Source organism: Budorcas taxicolor, chromosome 24, assembly GCF_023091745.1.
Source record: "Budorcas taxicolor isolate Tak-1 chromosome 24, Takin1.1, whole genome shotgun sequence".
Taxonomy (NCBI): domain Eukaryota; kingdom Metazoa; phylum Chordata; class Mammalia; order Artiodactyla; family Bovidae; genus Budorcas; species Budorcas taxicolor.
The window spans coordinates 36,426,236-36,446,172 of NC_068933.1; the positions used below are offsets into that span (position 1 = coordinate 36,426,236).

At 47.0% G+C, this 19,937-nt stretch overlaps 1 protein-coding gene across 1 annotated transcript; it reads left to right on the forward strand.

The window, feature by feature from the left end:
* Positions 1–413: 413 nt before the first annotated feature.
* Positions 414–19,483, forward strand: AP3M2 (adaptor related protein complex 3 subunit mu 2). The gene is made up of 9 exons (XM_052661363.1): positions 414–458; positions 2,173–2,510; positions 7,791–7,962; positions 8,973–9,110; positions 13,471–13,556; positions 13,802–13,935; positions 15,504–15,711; positions 15,958–16,102; positions 17,442–19,483. Exons 2-9 carry the CDS (start codon positions 2,238–2,240, stop codon positions 17,540–17,542), a joined length of 1,257 nt encoding a protein of 418 aa, XP_052517323.1. The 5' UTR covers positions 414–458; positions 2,173–2,237; the 3' UTR covers positions 17,543–19,483.
* Positions 19,484–19,937: the final 454 nt, after the last annotated feature.

Sequence of the window (19,937 nt, forward strand, 5' to 3'; positions counted from 1 at the left end):
TTTAACGGAGACCAGTTATTGCTAGGTAGAGAGAAGTTGTTGCTGCTCACGACTTGTCATCTATGATGTGCTGTTCCGTAAGTCGTGCCCTGGAAGTCACACTTTCTCCGCATCCTCTTCCCGGCGTATCCCGCGGTTACGCAGGTGGCTTCGCAGCGCGCCGGGGCCTTTTGTGACTGGGTGACCAGGCGGAGCCGGGCGGGCCGCAGGCGGTTCGCGACAGCCAATCAGGGCTCAGAGCCCCGGAGCTGCACCAATCAGAGATTAACGGAGCGTGAGCCAGGGCCAATCGGGGGCTAGAGCCCGAGAACAGGGCGAGCGGCGGGACGCGGTCAATCAGAGCGGAGGACGAGGCCCAATCGGCAGCCTTCGGACGTGAGTCGCGGGCGGGCCGGGGGCGCCCGGGGGCGGGGCCTGTCCGCGCGGCCGCAAGGTGGGCTCCGCGAAGAGCGAGCGGGGTAAGGAGCGCGGACCGCCCGGGCAGGGGTGGGGCTGGGCGCGCGGCGGGGGCGCGGGGTCACGGGATGCGTCCGGAGCGACACTCGGAGCTGCGTGATGTCGCGGGGAGAGGCGAGGGGCCGAGTCCCGGGCTGGGGAGGTGGCCACTCAGGCCGGAGGGGTAGGGGGAGGAGGAGACCCTGTTGCCATGGCGACGCAGGTGCGCAGACGGGAGACCCTTCTCACCCTCGGATCGGGCAGCCCGTGGACACCCGGGCTCCAAGCGTCCTCCATCCTCCCCGCGACCCGAGCAAAAATAACCCGCTTTAGCCAGCAGCCTCTGCGCCCCCACAGCCTGGCTCCCCGCCGCCCCCTCCCTCCCGCCGGCCTGTCGCGGGCAGAGGGATTAAGCTCGCCCTGCTGCTCTTGGTTAACAAACAGCAGGCCTTTGCGGTTTGACCACCTGGACCAGTTCGCCGAGTGGCCACAGCTGGGGTCCAGCGCGGCCGCCTCGTTCCGGGGACTGGCATTAGAGATGCCGCCGCCTGAGGGACCTGGGGGATCCCCCAGAGGGATTTTTTTTTTTTTTAAGGCATCTAATATAGAGCCTTGTGCTTAACAAGGACTTACGAGAATGGGGTCTGACAGAGTAAATAAAGACCACAAGGACAGCTCCATTCCATGGATCAGCGCTGTCCAGTAGAAATAGGCAGCGACCCACATACTATGTAATTTTACATGTTCTATTAACCACATTAGAATGTTACAGCTTGTATTTATCCAGTATATCCAAAATATCAATATTAAATTTATGTTAATATTAGTAATTGATCTAATTAATTGATATTAAATTATTGGTAAACTGTCTTAAATTTTTTAAAAATTTCTTTTGTATTGGGTATAACTAATTAACAATGTTGTGACAGTTTCAGGTGAACAGCGAAGGGTCTCAGTCATACATATACATGTTTCCGTTCTCCCCCAAATTCCCCTCCCAACCCGGCTGCCACATAACATTGAGCAGAGTTCCATGTCCTGTATAGTAGGTCCTTGTTGGTTATCCTTTTAAATATAGCAGTGTGTACAGTGTCCACCCCAGACTCCCTGTCCTTCCCCCAACCTGTTCCCGCCAACAACCCTAAGTTTATTGTCTAAGTCGGTGAGTCAGTCTTTAAACACAATGCTTTTCCATATAAAGCCTTCAAAATCTGGTGTGTGTCTTCTATTCACATCTCAGTTTGGACCAGATTTCACATTTCAGATGCTCAATGGCCCTGTTTGGCCAATGGCTACCAAATGAGATGACGCAAACATAACCATTTCTTACATGTGAGTTGTTGCCACATACAGGGAACACCTCCATGTTCTTTGAAGCCTTCTGGTATGCAAGGAGATGGTGCTGTACAAGGAGGCAACAGAAACATGAGGCAAGGTCTCTTTTTCTCCAGGAGCTCCCAATCCACTTGAGAAAGTAGACACTCAACAATTAAGTCGAATTTTAAATTAATATGATTCAGGCAGTATTAAAGATAACTGTACAGTATATAATTAACTGACAAATGAGATGGCTGTTAATTACCCTTGGGGATCCTACGGAGGGACACTTCTGGCTCCTGCAGTGGTGGAAGATTGAGTCTAGTCTTAAAAGATGGGTAGGAAAGCTTGGGCTACTGGACGGATACGGAGGGGGCTTTGGTTGACTGCAATTGACCATAGCTTCTCTTATTTTTTTAGGGCTGAGCATTTGCAGAGGCTTTCAGACTGAAAAAGACTCTCTTCACTCACTGACAGTCTCCACCATGATTCACAGTCTTTTCTTGATCAACTCCTCTGGGGATATTTTCCTGGAGAAACACTGGAAGAGTGTGGTTAGCCGTTCCGTTTGTGATTACTTTTTCGAGGCACAAGAGCGAGCGACGGAGGCTGAAAACGTCCCTCCGGTTATCCCCACCCCGCACCACTATCTCTTAAGTGTTTACCGTCACAAGATCTTTTTTGTGGCTGTGATCCAGACGGAGGTGCCACCTCTGTTTGTCATCGAGTTCCTCCACCGGGTTGTGGACACGTTTCAGGTGCGTGAATGTGAGGAGGTTCATCTGTGGACCTCATGAAGTGTCTTTGTAGCTTTGTTTCCATGGTTTTCAGCCTCAGTTAAAGAACTAAAAGGGCTTCCTTGTTAGCTCAGTTGGTAACAAATCTGCCTGCAACACAGGAGACCCCAGTTCGATTCCTGGGTCGGGAACATCCCCTGGAGAAGGGATAGGCTACCCACTCCGGTATTCTTGGGCTTCCCTTGTGGCTCAGCTAGTAAAGAATCTGCCTGCAATGCAGGAGACCTGGGTTCGATCCCTGGGTTGGGAAGATCCCCTGGAGAAGGAAGAGGCTCCCCACTCCAGTATTCTGGCCTGGAGAATGCCATGAACTGTATAGTCCATGGGGTCGCAAAGAGTCGCACATGACTGAGTAACTTTCACTTTAAGGAACTAAAAAAGAAATCACGACTCTGACATTGCTCACTTCCTCTCCCATCTGATAAGATTCTTGTTTCTGTTTATTGAATGGGTTGTATCTTGAATGACAGACTGCACAGTTTTGAACCTGTGGCCTGAGACAGCCACTCTACTTAGTATGACTATGAAGTCGTTTCAGTTCTAGAGACTGGAATTGTCCTACGTTTTGTTCACAAAGCTAAGGAGTTTCCATTTTTTTAAGGCTTTTGTCAGGTTGGTTTCTCTCTCTCCCTTGGTTCTTGTCTCATCATAACAAAGATTTGGAATGGTGGGTTAATTATACCTCAAGCAGGCAGGATTTCTCAGCTCTTGTCTTGTCATAGCAAGGATTCGAAACAGCAGACTAGCTTCAGCTCAGTGGCAGCTCAAGAAGACAGAACTTTTACTAAACCGACAGCAGAGATAGTATACTGAGATGTGGGAACAGACCAGCCCCAAAGGAGAGGCTTGATTTTTTTATTTTTATGGCAGACTTGATGTTAACCATTGTTAACAGCATTGCTTTGAGTTGCATCAAAAACTGATGGGTGTGGAAAGATATTTTTTTAAACTGGAAGAACCTAAATAATGCTTGTTTCATTCTCCCTGGCAGGCTAATTTGGGAACCCACCCTTCAGCTTGAGTTTGTGCTCATCCACAGCATATGAGTACCAGAGATGGGCCCTGTTGCAGGCTTAGCACTTCTGTAAAATTTAAGGGCTACATTCTCCAAGATGCAGTTTTCACTTGGAGTTTTTCCTTCAGGAATAGATTTGGAGATTCTGGAGGCATGGGGGGCTGGTTGTGCCAGGATGTCAGCACCTGTTATGGGACAGGATTTCAGGCGGCCTAGACCCTGGCTTCCGACAGTGGCATCCTCTCCCTAAAAGAACTGCTCCAGCTCTCACAGTTGTGGTTATTTGCATAACTCAACGATCCATGAGAATCAAGGGTCCTCTGGTTTAACTTCTGTGTCATGTGAAGTCCGGAATTAGTCACATGAATACAGACATTGTGGGGTTGGAGGGGAGAAGGAGGACCCAGACCTTCTGATAAACATTAAAAAGCAAGTCAAAAAGAGTCCTTTCATTTGCTCTTATAAATATATGTTATGTGTTTGGAACAGCTTTCATCTCCAAAGAATGAGCGTATATTTAAGTTTCTCCCCCAGTCTTTCTGGTAGTGCTCTTCTGGGATTCCAGTGGCATATCGGCTCCTTCACACGGTGAGAACCTGAGAATTATAAATCCCAGTACGTGGAAGATGCAGAAGAACCCAGCAGTTATGATCTTCAGCTGCTCAAGCCTGGGCCTTGTTAGGATTTCCACACGGGATATTTCACCCCATTAACCGTTGCTCCGTATCTCCATAGTGATGTTATGTAACTTATTACAAGAGAGGAAGTGAAGAAAGTTGTTTAATCTACTTGGAACCACAGAGGAATCAGGGTAAACAGTGAAGTGGCTGCTTTAGAAGCCTGGGACTTCACAGCTTGCCAGTGTGGAAGAATTTGTTAGAAGTCTTTAAATGGACGCATCCTGATTTGAATGTCTTATGTGACGTGTATTCTCTGGCTTCTGTTCTTTCTCTGGCGCTGGGCTGTGACGGAGGAACCCCGCTGTGGAAGCGCACACGCGTTGCTGTAGCACTGTCCCCTTCCAGCTGCTGACTGATAAAATCACATTCTCCTTGATTTGGAAAATCAAGGGAGGTGTTTTTAAAATCTTATTTTATTGATGTATAGTTGATTGCAGCATCATGTTAATTTCTGCTGTATAACAAAGTGATTCAGTTATTTATATATATATGGGGCTTCCCTGGTGGCTCAGATGGTAAAGCATCTGCCTGCAGTGCAGGAGACCTGGGTTCGATTCCTGAGTTGGGAAGATCCCCTGGAGAAGGAAATGGCAATCCACTCCAGTAATCTTTCCTGGAAAATCCCATGGACCCAGAGGGGCCTGACAGGCTACAGTCCATGGGGTCGCAAGGAGTCGGACACGACTGAGCGACTTCACTTCACTTCATATATATATATGCACATTTTTCATAGTTTTCCACTATGGTTTATCATATTGACTATATTAATAGTTCCCTGGGCTGTATAGTAGGACCGTGTTGTTTATCCATTCTCCATACAGTAGTTTGTATCTGCTGATCCCAACCTCCCAATCCATCTCTCCCACACCTCACCTCCCCCTTGGCAACCACAAGTCTGTTCTCTACATCTGTGAATCTGTTTCTGTTTCACAGATAAGTTCCTCTGTGTTGTATTTTAGATTCCACGTATAAGTGATGGTTTAGTCACTAAATTGTGTCCGATTCTTGCCACCCCGTGGACTGTAATCTACCAGGTTCCTCTCTCCATGGGATTCTCCAGGCAAGAATACTGGAGCGGGTTGCCATTGCCTTCTCCAGTAGAAGTGCTATCATACGATATTTGTCTTTCTCTGTCTGACTTATTTCACTTAGTATGGTAAGGTCTAGGTCTATCCGTGTGGCTGCAGATGGCCTTATTCTGTTCTTTACACCTCGGTGGTCTTCCACTGTGCAGATGCACCCCATCTTTATCCGGTCATCTGGTGATGGATACTTAGGTTGCGTCCGTGTGTCGCCCATTGTGAATAGTGCCGCTATAAGCATAAGGGTGCATGTGTCTGTTTGAATTCCAGTTCTGTGTGGGTATATGCCCAGGAATGGGATTGCTGGATCATATGGTAGTTCTGTGTTTACTTTTTAAGGAACCTCCATCCTGTTCTCTGTAGTGGCTATACCAATTTGGCATTCTCACTAACAATGTAGGAGGATTTCCTTTTCTCGAGTGAAGAGTTTTATTTTTCAAAATGAAATCACTCATGAGAAGGAAATGTGTAGCTTTTTTTCCCTCTCTTCAATCTTCATTTTTTAAAGAAAAAATCTTTTTGTTTTAGAAACACATTCCTGACTCCTAAGTGCTCTTGGATATTGGAATGTGTCTGGGAGTTGACATCATTCTGATGTAATTTAGGTCACCTCTGGAGTCTGTGTTCAGTTTTGGATGTCATCATTTGAGGAGACTATTAGAAAATTAGGACAAATCCAAAGAAATGGCAAGAAAGTGAAACAATCTAGAAACCTTACCGTAGCATGAACAGTAGCAGGACCAAACAGGGAGTTTGGCCCTGAGAAGGAGACTTGAAGGCAAATGTTGTCTGGACCCTCTGATCACTGTGGGGCTGTTATGTAACCTTGTTCTGTAAGGCATATCTAGGAAGCAGGTTTCAATTTAGCCAAAGAAAGGACTTTCTAAGGATCAGCACTGCCCATGAATAGAATGGGCTTTGTCAAAAGGGGTGCATTTCCCATCAGTGGATGAATTCTTAGAGGACTCTCTGACCATCTGAGCGGCCCAGCAGCAGAAGCACGGATACTGTCAAGAAGGGCATGCCAGGTGCCTACAGGCCTTTCTCTCTGCATCATTTCATCATGGTGCATCACAGTTTACATAGTGCTTTATAGTTTACAAAGCACTTTCATACATGTTCTCATTTAATCCATCATGCTTAGTTTTTACAACCCTGTGTGTTCATGCAGGGTATTATCCAGATTATACTACTAGAGAAATCGAGACCTAATTAGTTAGCGTGAATTAATCAAGTAGGTGACAATTAAGATTATTGCCCAGGCATTCTGATTTGGAATTCAGTGCTTTTCCCACAACCCAGGTAATTTAGTGACTAAGTTTAGCCTTTTTTAATAAAGGGACCAAGTGTTATTAGAATCCTAGCATCTTAGAAAAAGGATGATCCAAAGAGATTTTCTGGTGTGCTAGCTCACACCCCTCATTTCATCTCTCTCTCAGTTCTTTTTTGCTCCATGAATGTTGAGGAATAGCACAACAGTAAGAGTTAAAAATTTTATTTTGGGGGGCTCCAAAATCACTGCAGATGGTGATTGCAGCCATGAAATTAAAAGATGCTTACTCCTTGGAAGAAAAGTTATGACCAACCTAGATAGCATATTCAAAAGCAGAGACATTACTTTGCCAACAAAGGTCCTAGTCAAGCCTTGTCTAGTCAAGGCTATGGTTTTTCCAGTAGTCATGTATGGATGTGAGAGTTGGACTGTGAAGAAAGCTGAGCACCGAAGAATAGATGCTTTTGAACTGTGGTGTTGGAGAAGACTCTTGAGAGTCCCTTGGACTGCAAGGAGATCCAACCAGTCCATTCTGAAGGAGATCAGCCCTGGGATTTCTTTGGAGGGAATGATGCTGAAGCTGAAACTCCAGTACTTTGGCCACCTCATGTGAAGAGTTGACTCATTGGAAAAGACTGATGCTGGGAGGGATTGGGGGCAGGAGGAGAAGGGGACGACAGAGGATGAGGTGGCTGGATGGCATCACTGACTCGATGGATGTGAGTCTGAGTGAACTCCGGGAGTTAGTGATGGACAGGGAGGCCTGGCAGGCTGCGATTCATGGGGCTGCAAAGAGTCGGACATGACTGAGTGACTGAACTGAACTGAACTGATAATATTGTATCAGATATTATCATTTCACATAGTTCAAATTCATGTTCAAAACCACATAATAGTCTAGACTCAGTTTTGTATTCTTCATATTAGTTGAAGAAACTAACCCAAAGGGATTAAATGACTCATGAAAGAAGTTATTAATGATACTTGCGTTATAATCCAGTCTAGTTTTCTTTCCACCAAACTGGGCTGCCTAAGAGAACCAGGGTTATGCTTCATCCCCTTATTGTAGAAGAAGGTCCCAGAAACGCTGCGTAAACACACGTGGACATTACTCGATAATCTCTGGGCGTGTTCCTTCACCCATCGCAGTCTCTGAGTGATAAATATATACGTGTATTGTGTTTTCATCAGGATTATTTTGGAGTCTGTTCGGAGCCAGTGATAAAAGACAATGTGGTTGTGGTTTATGAGGTGTTGGAAGAGATGCTTGACAATGGGTTTCCACTGGCTACCGAGTCGAACATCCTCAAAGAGCTGATAAAGCCGCCCACTATCCTTCGAACTGTTGTCAACACCATCACAGGTACGAGAGGGGCCCCGCGGGAGGCGGCCACCATCCTGAGTGTGGCTTAGTCCTCTGTTGTGCCTTGTTTTGAGTGCTTGTTTTTGGGGATCTCAAATGTCCAGGTGCTTTCATTTTGTTCTTTGTAGTCTTTAGTATAACCTAAAATAAAACTTTTGTATGTGTAGAAAATATTTCTGATTTCAATGACAGAATAAACTGTTCTCCTTTTAAAAGGAATTTTCCCTGGGCTTCCCTTATGGTCCAGTGGTTTAAAATGTGCCTTGCAATGCAAGGGACACTGGTCAGACCCCTCGTCTGGGAAGATTCCACAGGCCCTGGAACAGCTAAGACCGTGCGCCAGAACTGCTTCGCCTGTGTGCCCTAGAGCCTGTGGTCTGCAACGAGAAGCCCATGCACTGCGAGGAAGACCCAGCACAGCCAAAAACTAAAATAACCCGATCGTTAATAATCGTCAGGTTTCTTCCTGATTATAGAAGCAGCACATGATTATTGCAGAAGGTCAGAAATACATAAAAGCACAAAGAACATGAAATGAGCTCATAATCACTTTTAACATACAGTGTATATATATTTTTTTATCTTCTTTGGTGAGATGGATAATGTATGGACAGGTGGAATTTTTTAAAATGAGTTAGGATATTGTTTTTACCCATGAAATTTTTATATCAATATGTGGATTACCATCCCTACTGAAACCCAATGCATTATTTAAGCTGCAAGCTATTAGGGAATTTGAGAGACCGAGTTCAGGTTACTTTCAAAACCAAAATAATATGCTGTTTCTCAGGTAACTTTCTTACCTGTATTCTGCCTGAGGAGGCATACCAACTGAGGACAAGTGTTTTAAATGGACTAGGTTACCAAGATAGAATTTGGGAAAACTATAATCTTTATTTTGGAAAACTTCAAGTAAGCATGTAATTAGTGGATGCACAGAAACTTTTAGGGACGTGTTCTCTGGTTATTAGGTAATTGGGTTCATCTAATTAAAATATTCATGGTCTCAGGAAGCACCAACGTGGGCGACCAGCTTCCCACTGGGCAGCTGTCCGTGGTACCTTGGCGACGAACGGGGGTGAAATACACCAACAATGAGGCCTATTTTGATGTGATTGAAGAGATTGATGCCATCATTGACAAATCAGGTGGGTGCTTTCAGCCTGTTTACAGGACTGTGAAAACAGAGGCCCCTTTCAGACAGTGCTCGCTAGTTATCAGAATTGTCCCCCATTTAAGGCCATTCATCTAACTTAGTGTCCACTTTGTGTCAAGCATTGTGTATTAGGACTGGACTGAAATATCATGATGTAGATGATGAGATCCTACATGTAGAAACTCTAAAGACTCCAGCCTAACACTGTGGGAGCTAATAAACGTAATACAGTTGCAGGATATGAAATCAATACGGTTTTGTACACAAACGTACAGTGTTTTGTACACTGACCTTGTACAGTGATGTTTCTGTACACAAACAACAAACTATCCAAAAAGGGAGCTGAGAAAACAACCCCATTTACAATAGCAACAAAAAGAATAAAATACGTAGGAATAAACTTAACCAAAGAAACTTATACCCTGAAAACTGCAAAGTGTTGATGGAGGAAATAGCAAATAAATGGGAAGATGCTATATTTTCATGGATTGGGAGAATCAGTGTTGTTAAAATGTTTGAAATATCCAAAGACATCCGCGTCAGAATCCCAAATACTAGCCACATTAGTATCTCAATGGCATTCTTTATAGAAATAGAAAAAACAAAACTTGTATGGAACCACAAAAACCTCAAATCACCAAAGCAGTCTTGAGCAAGAACAAAGCTGGAGACTTCACAATTCTAGATTTCAAAATATATTACAAAATTATGGTAATCAGAACTGTAAGGTGGACTTCCCTAGTGGTCCAGCAGTTAAGAATCCACCTGCCAATGTGGGGGATGTGGGTTCAATCCTTAGTCCCGGAAGGTCCCACTTGCTAAGGGGCAGCTAAGCCCTCAAGCCACAAATGCTGAGCCCGCGTGCCACAGGTACTGAAGCCTGCACGCCGGGAGCCTGTGCTCCACAGCAAGGGAAGCCGCTGTGAGGAGAGGCCCAGGCAGCGTAACTGGAGAGGAGCCCCCGCTCGCCACAACTAGAGGAAGCCTGCATGCAGCAGTGAGGACCCAGCGCAGCCAAAGCTAACAAGCAAACATTTAAAAAACAACTGTAGGTAAGGTCATAAAAGTAGACATGTACACCAGTGAGGCGGAGTAGAAGGCTCAGCAATAAATCTGCCAACTGGTCTTCAGCAAGCGTGCCAAGCACATGCGATGGGGAAAGGCTAGTCTCTGCAGGGGGTGGTGTTGGGAAAACTGGATGTTCACATAAAGAAGAATAAAATCACCCTTAATCTCACACCACCCACAAAATCCAACTCACAACGTATTAAGGACCTAAATGTAAGACCTGGAACCATAAAATCTACTAGTAGAAAACAGGAACAGAGCTTCTTGACACTGATCTGGGCAGTGGTGGTTTTTTTTTTTCAAGATATGATACCAAAGCAAAGGCTTCAAAAGGAAAAATAGACCAATAGCATTGTATCAAAATAAAAGCCTCCATACAAGAAAGGAACCAGTCAGAGGAAAAAGACAGTCTGCAAATGAGAGGAAACGTATGCAAACCATATATCTGATAAGAGGTTAATATCCAAAATACATGAGAAACTTATATAGTTCAATAGCAAAAAAAAAAAAAAAACACCAGATAATCTCACTAAAAAAGTGGGCATAGGATCTGAAAGCGGCACTAGTGGTAAAGAACCTGCCTGCCAGTGCAGGAGAGACTTAAGAGACGTGGGTTCAATCCCTGGATCGGGAAGATCCCCTGGAGAAGGACGTGGCAACCCACTCGTGTTCTTGCCTGGAGAAGCCCCATGGACAGGGGAGCCTGGCGGGGTGCAGTCCTTGGGGTCGCAGAGTCGGACACGACTGAAGCGACTTAGCACACAAAGGATCCAAAGAGACGTACTGCAGGAAAGCCTACGAATGGCCAGCAGGTAAACGAAAATGTGCTCAGTGTCATTGGGGAAAAGCAAGTCAGAACCACAGTGAGGTATCACTCGCACCTCATATCAAAAAGACAAAAGACATAGCAGGTGCTGGCAGTGGTGTGGAGAAAGGGGAGCCCTATGCACTTGCTGGGGGAAATGTAAACTGGTGCAGCCCCTGTGGAAGCAGTATGGAGGCACCTCAAGAAACCAAAACTCCCTAGTGACCCAGCAGTCCCACTCCTGGGTCTAGACCCAGCGGAAACAGAGTTAGTATCTCCAAGAGGCATCCGCACCCCCGTGTTCACAGCGGCATTGTTGGCAGCAGCCAAGGCGTGGGAACAAACCAAGTGTCTGCTGATGGCTGATGGATAAGGAAGACGTGCGGCAGACACCCTCACACACAGGAACATCACTCGGCCGTGTGAAGAAGTAAATCCTGCCGTGTGTGAACACACGGGTGAACCTGGGGGACATGGTGCTGGGTGAAGGAAGCCGGACGCAGGAAGATAAACGTGGCGTGATCGCACGTAGAAAAACGTGATGTGGACCAGTGCCGGGCTCACCTTTTATGTGGAATCTGCAACAGTCAGGTCTGCAGAAGCAGAGAGTAGAAGGTGGTTACCAGGAGTCGGGAGGACGGGAGTGGGGAGAGGTTGGTGAGAGGTGCCAAGCTTCAGTTCTGCATGATGAAGAAGTTCTGAAGATTGACCACGCAGCACGGTGACTGCCGCAGTGTACTTTCTTTTCCATGTTATTGAGTGTAACTGACAAACTTGTAAGGTATTTGGAATGTTGATTATGGTGATTTGATCTACATGTACCTTGTGAAAGGATTCCCCCCTGACCCCAGCTAGTTAAATTATCACATCTGCCACCTCACAAGTATATCATCTACTTGAAATTTACTAAAAGGGAAAGTTTTAAGGGCTCTCACCACAAAAACCTAATTAACTGTGTGAGGTGATGGATGTGTCAGTCAGCTTCATCATGGTGATCACTTCCCAGGGTGTATGTGTATTAATACACAGTTTTTATTTGTTGACTATACCTCAACAACGCTGAAGAAAAGCCTTGGAAAAACATGATATAGACCCATGCTGGGCTCACATTTTCAGTGGTTTTAATCCTCTCAAGTGAAAAAGTAACAAACTGATCTCTTGTTGATGAGATGTCCTTTTGGAAGTATTTGACTCTCAGTTGTCGGGGCAGAACGGAAGTTTAATTACTAAAATTCAGAGAGTCGTCTTCTTTTCTATCCATTCAGAGAGATTAACACAACTACAAGTGCTTAGAGTGTGGGAATTTATAGAAAGTTCTCTTCACATGAGTGAACTCATTTATCCAGCAAGTGCTTACGGAGAATCCACGGTGCTGTAGCTGAGCACCAGGCAGTGGGCATGTGATGGTGATGAAGACGGGGCCTGTCGCTGCAGGAAGCTTCCTGAAAGTCTAGTGAGGGGGCAAGAAAGGGGAAAAGAGAGGTCTCCTCCCACCCAGACCTAAGTATAAAGCTCACACATGCTTCATCAATAGAATGAGTAGGAGTTAGTACAGGCTGCACGGATCTGGTAGCAAAGCAGGTGCAAACACTCTTAAGAAGAGTGAAATATTGCTGGAAAATTACGTAGCTCAGGATGACTGGACTGAGACGCATAAAGAAAGAAAAGTAACTGATGAGGCTTTAAAACCAAGTAAGCACAGCAGCTTTTCATATTATCCCCAGACTGGAAAGGTCCCAAATGTCTATCAGCAACAGAAAAGATGAACAAGTTTCAGTGTGATCATACCAGAAGGAGAAGAGCAGGAAAACCAGAAAATAGGAAGGGTTAGGAGAAAGGAACACTTGAAAGAAAGAAGTGGTTACAGGGGCTGCAGGAGAGAGAGCCTGTGAACTGAAGACAAAAGTGTCAGTTCTATTTGGCATCAGAGCTCCTTGGGTGCCTGTGAAGTGAATATACTGTCCATGGAATTCTCCAGGCCAGAATACCGGAGTTGGTTGCCTTTCCCTTCTCCAGGGGATCTTCTCAACCCAGGGATCGGACCCAGACCTCCCACATTGCAGGCGGATTCCTTAACCAGCCAAGCCACACGGGAGGCCCTTGGTGCCTGCAGGGAGAGCAGTTCCTGATGTGAATCCAGTGTTCCGAACCCTTGGTCAAGATAGCGATGTTGTGTTTGATCCTGGCACTAGATTGAAAGCTCCTCCAGGCTAACAGTCTCACCAGTCTTTATCCCCGTTGCTTCATCAGAGTGTCTTGTGTTTGCTGTGCAGTTGATAAAGGTTTGCGAGGACAGGTGGACTGGGTAGATGATTCAGATGGATGGATGGACAGAAGGAAGGAAGAACGGGAGGGGAGGAGGAAGGAAGGAAGGAAATGGGAAGGGAGGGGAAGACAGCGCTAAGGAGGGAGGAAGGAGTTAAGTTCGTTGGGAAGGACAGAGCGGGTCTCACCTTCTTCCTGTCTCATCCCGTCTCAGGGTCCACTATCACTGCCGAGATCCAGGGGGTGATTGACGCCTGCGTCAAACTGACCGGAATGCCTGACTTGACACTTTCCTTCATGGTAAAATCCTGGGCCAGAGATCTAGTCCTTAGGAAGTTAGATGCTTCTGGAAAGACAGAGCGGCGGGAGGGGATGGAACCGGAAGGGATGGTCAGGGCCAGCCACAACGCTCACGGGCGGCCTCGAATGTCCGGAGTAACAACAGAATGTGTGCATGTGTTTTCGTGAAAGCAGCACCTAAGTTACTTTCCTGAAAGATGCGTGGTTCTAATTCCCACCTGTGGCTGTTGCTTGATGTCGCCCAGAACCCCAGGCTGCTGGACGACGTCAGCTTCCACCCCTGCGTCCGCTTCAAGCGCTGGGAGTCCGAGCGCATCCTCTCCTTCATCCCCCCCGACGGCAACTTCCGCCTGCTGTCCTACCACGTCAGCGCGCAGAAGTAAGCGGCTCGCGTACCTGGGGGCGGAGTGCGTGCGCGTGCGTGCGTGCGTGCGTGCGTGTGTGTGTGTTTGGAGACAGTATCCGCAGCGATGAAGAACTCAGGCTCTGGAGTTACCTGGGCTCCAGGTAACTAATCAGGTAACCTCGGGTGAGTTTATCCTTCCCCGTGTCTGTTTTCTTTATCTAGGAAAGCTGAAGTAGTAAAAGTAGCACGTGATGAAGTAAGGGGCTTCCCTGGTGGCTCAGTGGGAAAGAATCTACCTGCTAATGCAGGAGACGCGGGTTCAATCCATGGGTCCGGAAGACCCCCTGGAGAAGGAAATGGCCACCCACTCCAGCATTCTTGCCTGGGAAATCCCATGGACAGAGGAGCCTGGCAGGCTACAGCCCACGGGGTCACAAAAGAGTCGGACACGACTGACCGACTAAACATCAACAGTAAAGTAATAAGTAACTTGAAAATAATAAAGGTGCCTTGTTATGAGGGTTAAATAAGAAACTCTAAATAGTGGCTTCCGCACAAAATAAGTGCTCATTACGTTTGCTTCTGTTAGTTTTGTTATTGTTGTGTGCCTAAACAGGAATGCTTTTTCCTCAGATTGGAATCTGAGAACACCTGTATTTCAGTCCCTTTCACCCCAAAAAAAGCAGTGAATGGTACTCTGAAGAGCCATACGATTCAGTGATTTGGGGTCTTGAACATTCTCTTTACTATGGACTCAGTTCTTTTGGGGGGAGGCGTAGAGAAGATGTGTAGATTGAAGAGAGCCTTGTACCTCTCAGCCACTGAGGCCTTCCTGTGGGATTCGGAATACATAATTTGGGGAAATATCTGAGTACTTGAGAGCAGAGGCTCTGGAATCAGACTGCCCGTGCTTAAGCCCCACCTGCAGTACTGATGATACATGACCTTGGCAAGTTATTGAATAGTTGACCTTGGTTAAGTGTAAGGACATCAGTATTAATGACATCAGGACAGAAGCAATGCCTGCCTCATACTTATGGGGGGGATTAAATGAATAATCAAGGGAAAACCTGTAGGGTTGTGCTGGCCCCAGGAAGTAGTACTCCACAGATGCCAAGGCTGGTTGCAACTTTAGTATCACCCTGCAGTTTCTCTGTCAGATCACACCGACCCCATCCCTTAGGGGTTTTTGTAAGGATCAAAGTCAAGTTAAAAGCACTCTCACAAATTTGTAAAAGCCCCATGAGGTATGAATGTTACTTTCCCAAGTGCGGATAATTATTGGTCACATGCAAAACGGTAAAACACGGAAATGTGATTTCTGTTTGCTGCGCCTGTTCCTCAGAGTCCACCGAGTCCGCTCTTTGGTTTTGTTGATTTCATTCTAAGAGTCCTTAGAAGAGTTAGTTGACTTACTAATCAACATCTTAGATTCACAGAAAGGAAACGATCAAAGACGTCTAGAGGGTTTTTCTCTGCATACTCTGTAAGACAAAGACGGAGGTGAGGGAGGAAAAGCTGCCAGCAGAACAGAAAAGCGAGAAGTGGCCGTTTTTCCGATACATTGACGATGTGGGCTTTTTGTCTCCTCTCTTTTCCAGCCTGGTGGCGATTCCAGTGTACGTGAAACATAACATCAGCTTCCGGGACAGTAGCTCACTCGGCCGCTTTGAAATAACGGTGGGGCCTAAGCAGACCATGGGGAAGACCATAGAGGGGGTGACCGTCACCAGCCAGATGCCCAGAGGCGTCCTGAACATGAGCCTCGCGCCATCTCAGGGGACGCACACGTTTGACCCAGTCACCAAGGTAGGAGAATACACAGGAGGTTCGAGTAGCCTGTATTCGAAATAGCAGGAGCTCTGCAACACTCCTTTCTGTCTTGTGGAAAGGCGAGCTTGACCAGAGGGATGTGGTTGAGGACACCGAGATAATTCACAGGAACAAGTAGCATTCTCTTCTGGGAAACCCCCAGGAGGTCATAAGAGCACGGTGAGCTCAGGCGTCCCAGGTGCAGTTTCCACCATAACTTCCTTCTTTTCTCTCTCTTTGGAGCTGCTCTCTTGGGATGTAGGAAAAATAAATCCCCAGAAGCTCCCAAGTTTGAAGGGAACCATGAGTCTCCAGGCCGGAGCTTCCAAACCGGATGAGAACCCCACGATCAACCTGCAGTTTAAGATCCAGCAGCTGGCCATTTCTGGTGAGTGACGCCCAGCTCAGGGTGGGGGGAAGGCAGGGGCCCAAGGCGGCGATGTCACAAAGCCCCCCTGGCCACTCCCTGGCCACAGAGTTGGGTTTCATTAGCTGATATGTGATCTTTAGTCAGATCTTTCCCAGCCCATTTCTGGAGGAACTCTGTGACCCTCCATTAGTATTGGAGATGAAAGTGCTCATGAGCCGTTGTTGAGTCACCCTGGGGGCACTGGTTGGGGCATCCCAGGGTCTTCAGTACGGGGATGTATCTGCATTCTCAGCTGGTGAGTGAAAAGAATCCCCTCCTTTCCCCCAATTTCAAAAGATTTCATGTGTGCTGTGATCATGTGGAACACTCAGCTGACCTGAGTTATCGACTGTAGGTTACACCCCACCACCCAGGGGGATATCAAGACTTGTTACCTCTCTGCAGGTGTCTACTATGTGCCAGGCACTAATTTAAGCTCTTTTCATCTATTTTCTTATTTAATTCTTAGGATGACCCTTTTGGATAGACAGGAGATGACTTCACCTTTACATGAAGTTCTTGTTTTCTTTGCCAACAGACCACATCTAGTTTAAGTGATTCGAATTCATTTAAACGATAAGCTCTTTTCATCTTAAAATGCTTAATAAACTTTAAAGCTCTGAATAGTATAAAATGTTCTTTTCTTAGTCCAGTGAGAATATTTAAGAAGCACTGAAGAATTAATTCATCACTTGTCATCATTAGTTTATTCACTCAGTTATACCTTTATTTGATTATGGATTTCTTAATTCTGTTATTATGAATTCATATGTTCAACCCCATAACTTAGAGAAAAATCTGGAGTGGTCTTATTCTTCCTTACCGTCATTTCAGCCTGCATATAACTTTCTGCCCTTTCTACCACAGGGACAGATCTCATTGGCTGGCTTTTTATTGGAGCAGGTTTTTATTTTCAGCCTATGTTCCAGGGGTGAAGAACCTGTCAGCTGTGTTTAAGTGACATAATTAAGTGTAGGTTCCCAGGTAGCGGAATGGTAAAGAATCGGCCTGCAATACCGGAGATGCAGGAGACTCGGGTTCGATCCCTGGGTTAGAAAGATCTCTTGGAGAAGGAAATGGAAACCCACTCCAGTATTCTTGCCTGGAGAATCCCATGGAGAGAGGAGCCTGGCGGGCTACGGTCCAAAGGATCCAAAGCATCCCAAAGAGTAGGACACAACTGAGCGACTGAACACACACACATTTTCCGGTTCACGGTTACAGCTTTCTCCAGCCCTCAGAGCTCTTTGAGTTGACATGAATTAACCAGTTATGCTACCTGCTTCTTTGGAATAATGCTTACCTTCCTTCCTTGCAGGCCTCAAAGTGAATCGTCTGGATATGTATGGAGAGAAGTACAAACCCTTCAAGGGCATAAAGTACATGACCAAAGCTGGGAAGTTCCAAGTTCGAACCTGAAGCGAGAATTTCGCAAAGCAGACGGTCATGAACACTTTTTCATTTCTTAACCTGTCTAGAAGTAAAACCTATCAGCCTGTCTTGTAGGTCTGTGCCCCCTCTGGACCCACAGGCTCCCGTTTTCCTTAGCCGTCAGCACCGTGGAGTGAATCCAGGGAGACAGGGTCGCCGGGGGCCGGGGCAGGACCCACCCACCAGCATCTCCAACCCAGTTCTCAGAGCAGAGGCGTGGGTCGCAGCGGGAGGTACCTGACCGCGTGTGAAAAAGACCAGCATTTGTTACTCGTTCGGCTGTAATTTTCTTCAGCCAAGGGAAGACCTCTTTGTTTTTTTTTAACCCCAGGGAAAAAAGAATTAGAGCACACACTTGGAAGGAAACGAATGTTAGTGGAGGAAGGTTTCTTGGAAGGCATGGAGTGTATGCACCCCAATTAAAGTTAAGAGAGAGGGGCACCCATCTCCACCCCTAGGAGGGGCTGCGAGGTACCGAGTGGAATGAGTTTCCTTCTGAGCCCTCTGTTTGTATACAGGCATAAAGATCTGTACTTCTAGAAGCAAGCTGGAAGCTTCTTTAGTTGGATCCCCCTGCTGACACGGAAGCCCCAGCGGGATGAGACTTTTCCCTCAGAGGCTGGGACGCCGCTCCCACCAGCTTGCAGAGGCTGAGGGCTGCCTGCCCGCAGCACCGGGCTGCCCTCTCCGGGGAGAGGGTGCCCTGCCCGCTCCCTGGGGGGCGGTGGTCCCAAATACCTCTTTCCTTGAGCCCCGCCCCCCCCACAAACAGCTCCACTCCTTCACAGAATTGCCGCTCCCTGAAGAGAGTTTCAGAGAAGCCAGCCCCGTCGGCCCCAGGGCGGCAGGCTGTGTGAGCCGCCCCCGAGGCCCAGCGGCTCCTCATCCATGTCCGTCGGGGGCTCCCTGGGGGCTGGAGCCTGAACCTCCCTTCGGCATGCTTTCCCGCGGTCACTCTCAGCCAGACACTGACAGGAGCGGCCAGTCCTGGGGGCCTTCCAGCAACGACATTTCCTCAGAGTCTCTTCTGTACCCCCACTGTATAATCTATTTATTAGCAACATATATCGACTAGTCCATGTTTGTTTTTAAGACCCCGCCCCCAGATCCCTTCAGTCATTGAATAAAACCGATGTTGTAGGAAGGTGGGTCCTGTTGAGCATGTGCGGCCCGGTTCAGGAAACACGGCAGCTGAAGGTGGTCTGCAGGCCTCCACAGCAGGAGGCTTTCCATTCAGCTCCGTGTGCCCAGCACCCATTCCAGTGTTTACAGATCAGACAGGTGTTTTTTGCAGCTTATGATGCAATATTGTGCTCTGCTCTGTGCATGGAGAGAAATGAAGACCTTGTGCTCTCCAAACCCTGTAATTTTTCTCTAATGCCCTGTTTCCAAGTACTTAGGTAGTGTGTTTTTGTTTTTTTTTTCCTATAGTTTTCTCTTCCTACTTCCTGGATTTGTTTTTTTGCTGCAGAATAACGCTGCTTTGTGGTTTTGCTCTGGGATCCGTTGTGCTGTGTCTCATAGCCAATCACTCCAAAATTTGTCCTGGATCCAAGATCCCATTCCTAGAATAACGGAACTACTACTGCTGAGGGCTCTGGAGGATTTTAGGGTTTCCTGGGTCACAGGAGACAACCCATCTTGGTCCCTGAATACCCTTAGATTTATAAGTCTAGCTGTCTTATTCCGTCCAGGGCAGCTCATCCTAATTTCAAGGGAAGAATTTAAGGAGAAGTAAAGTACTGGGGCTGTGGGGCCCACAGACGATAGCAGGAGAGGCCGCCCCGAGCTGCAGACCCTTGGACTCCCCCTCACCCCAGTGGTGTGTTAGCATAGGTGGTACCGGGTGCCCCCAGCAAGCCTCTCGGTTCCATATGTGTTTAACATGCAGAAGCATCTTCTCTGTTTAAATCTTAATAAAGTTGAGTGTTGCCAGTCCTTCATGTCCTGAGTGTCTTGTTATTAGGACCATGGGCGATGCTCTGCACACATGCCCAACGGAAGCAGAAAGAAAGGCAGGAATTCAGGGGATCTCGCTGCATCCGCACTTTCCTACCAGCAGACCCGAAGCTGTATATATGGTTTAAGTATGTCATCTTGCAGGTCGTGAGAACAAAGGTCCAGATCAATCAAATTACATTTCCCAGGGTACAAAAGACAAAACCACTGAAGCTGCTGGTGTCTGTTCTAGCGCTTTCCCTGTCCTGGCCTCTCGTGCTTCTTTGGTTGATTAATTCGGACGTGAAGCCAGGTGCAGGGGTCCTGGTTATCCTAATTGCAGTGAAGACTTCCTGGAGTCTCCTGGGATGTGGAGACGAGGGTCCTGCTCCCATATCTGTCCTGTCTCTCCTGGCCGGGGGAGACTAAGACAAGGACTTCTTCC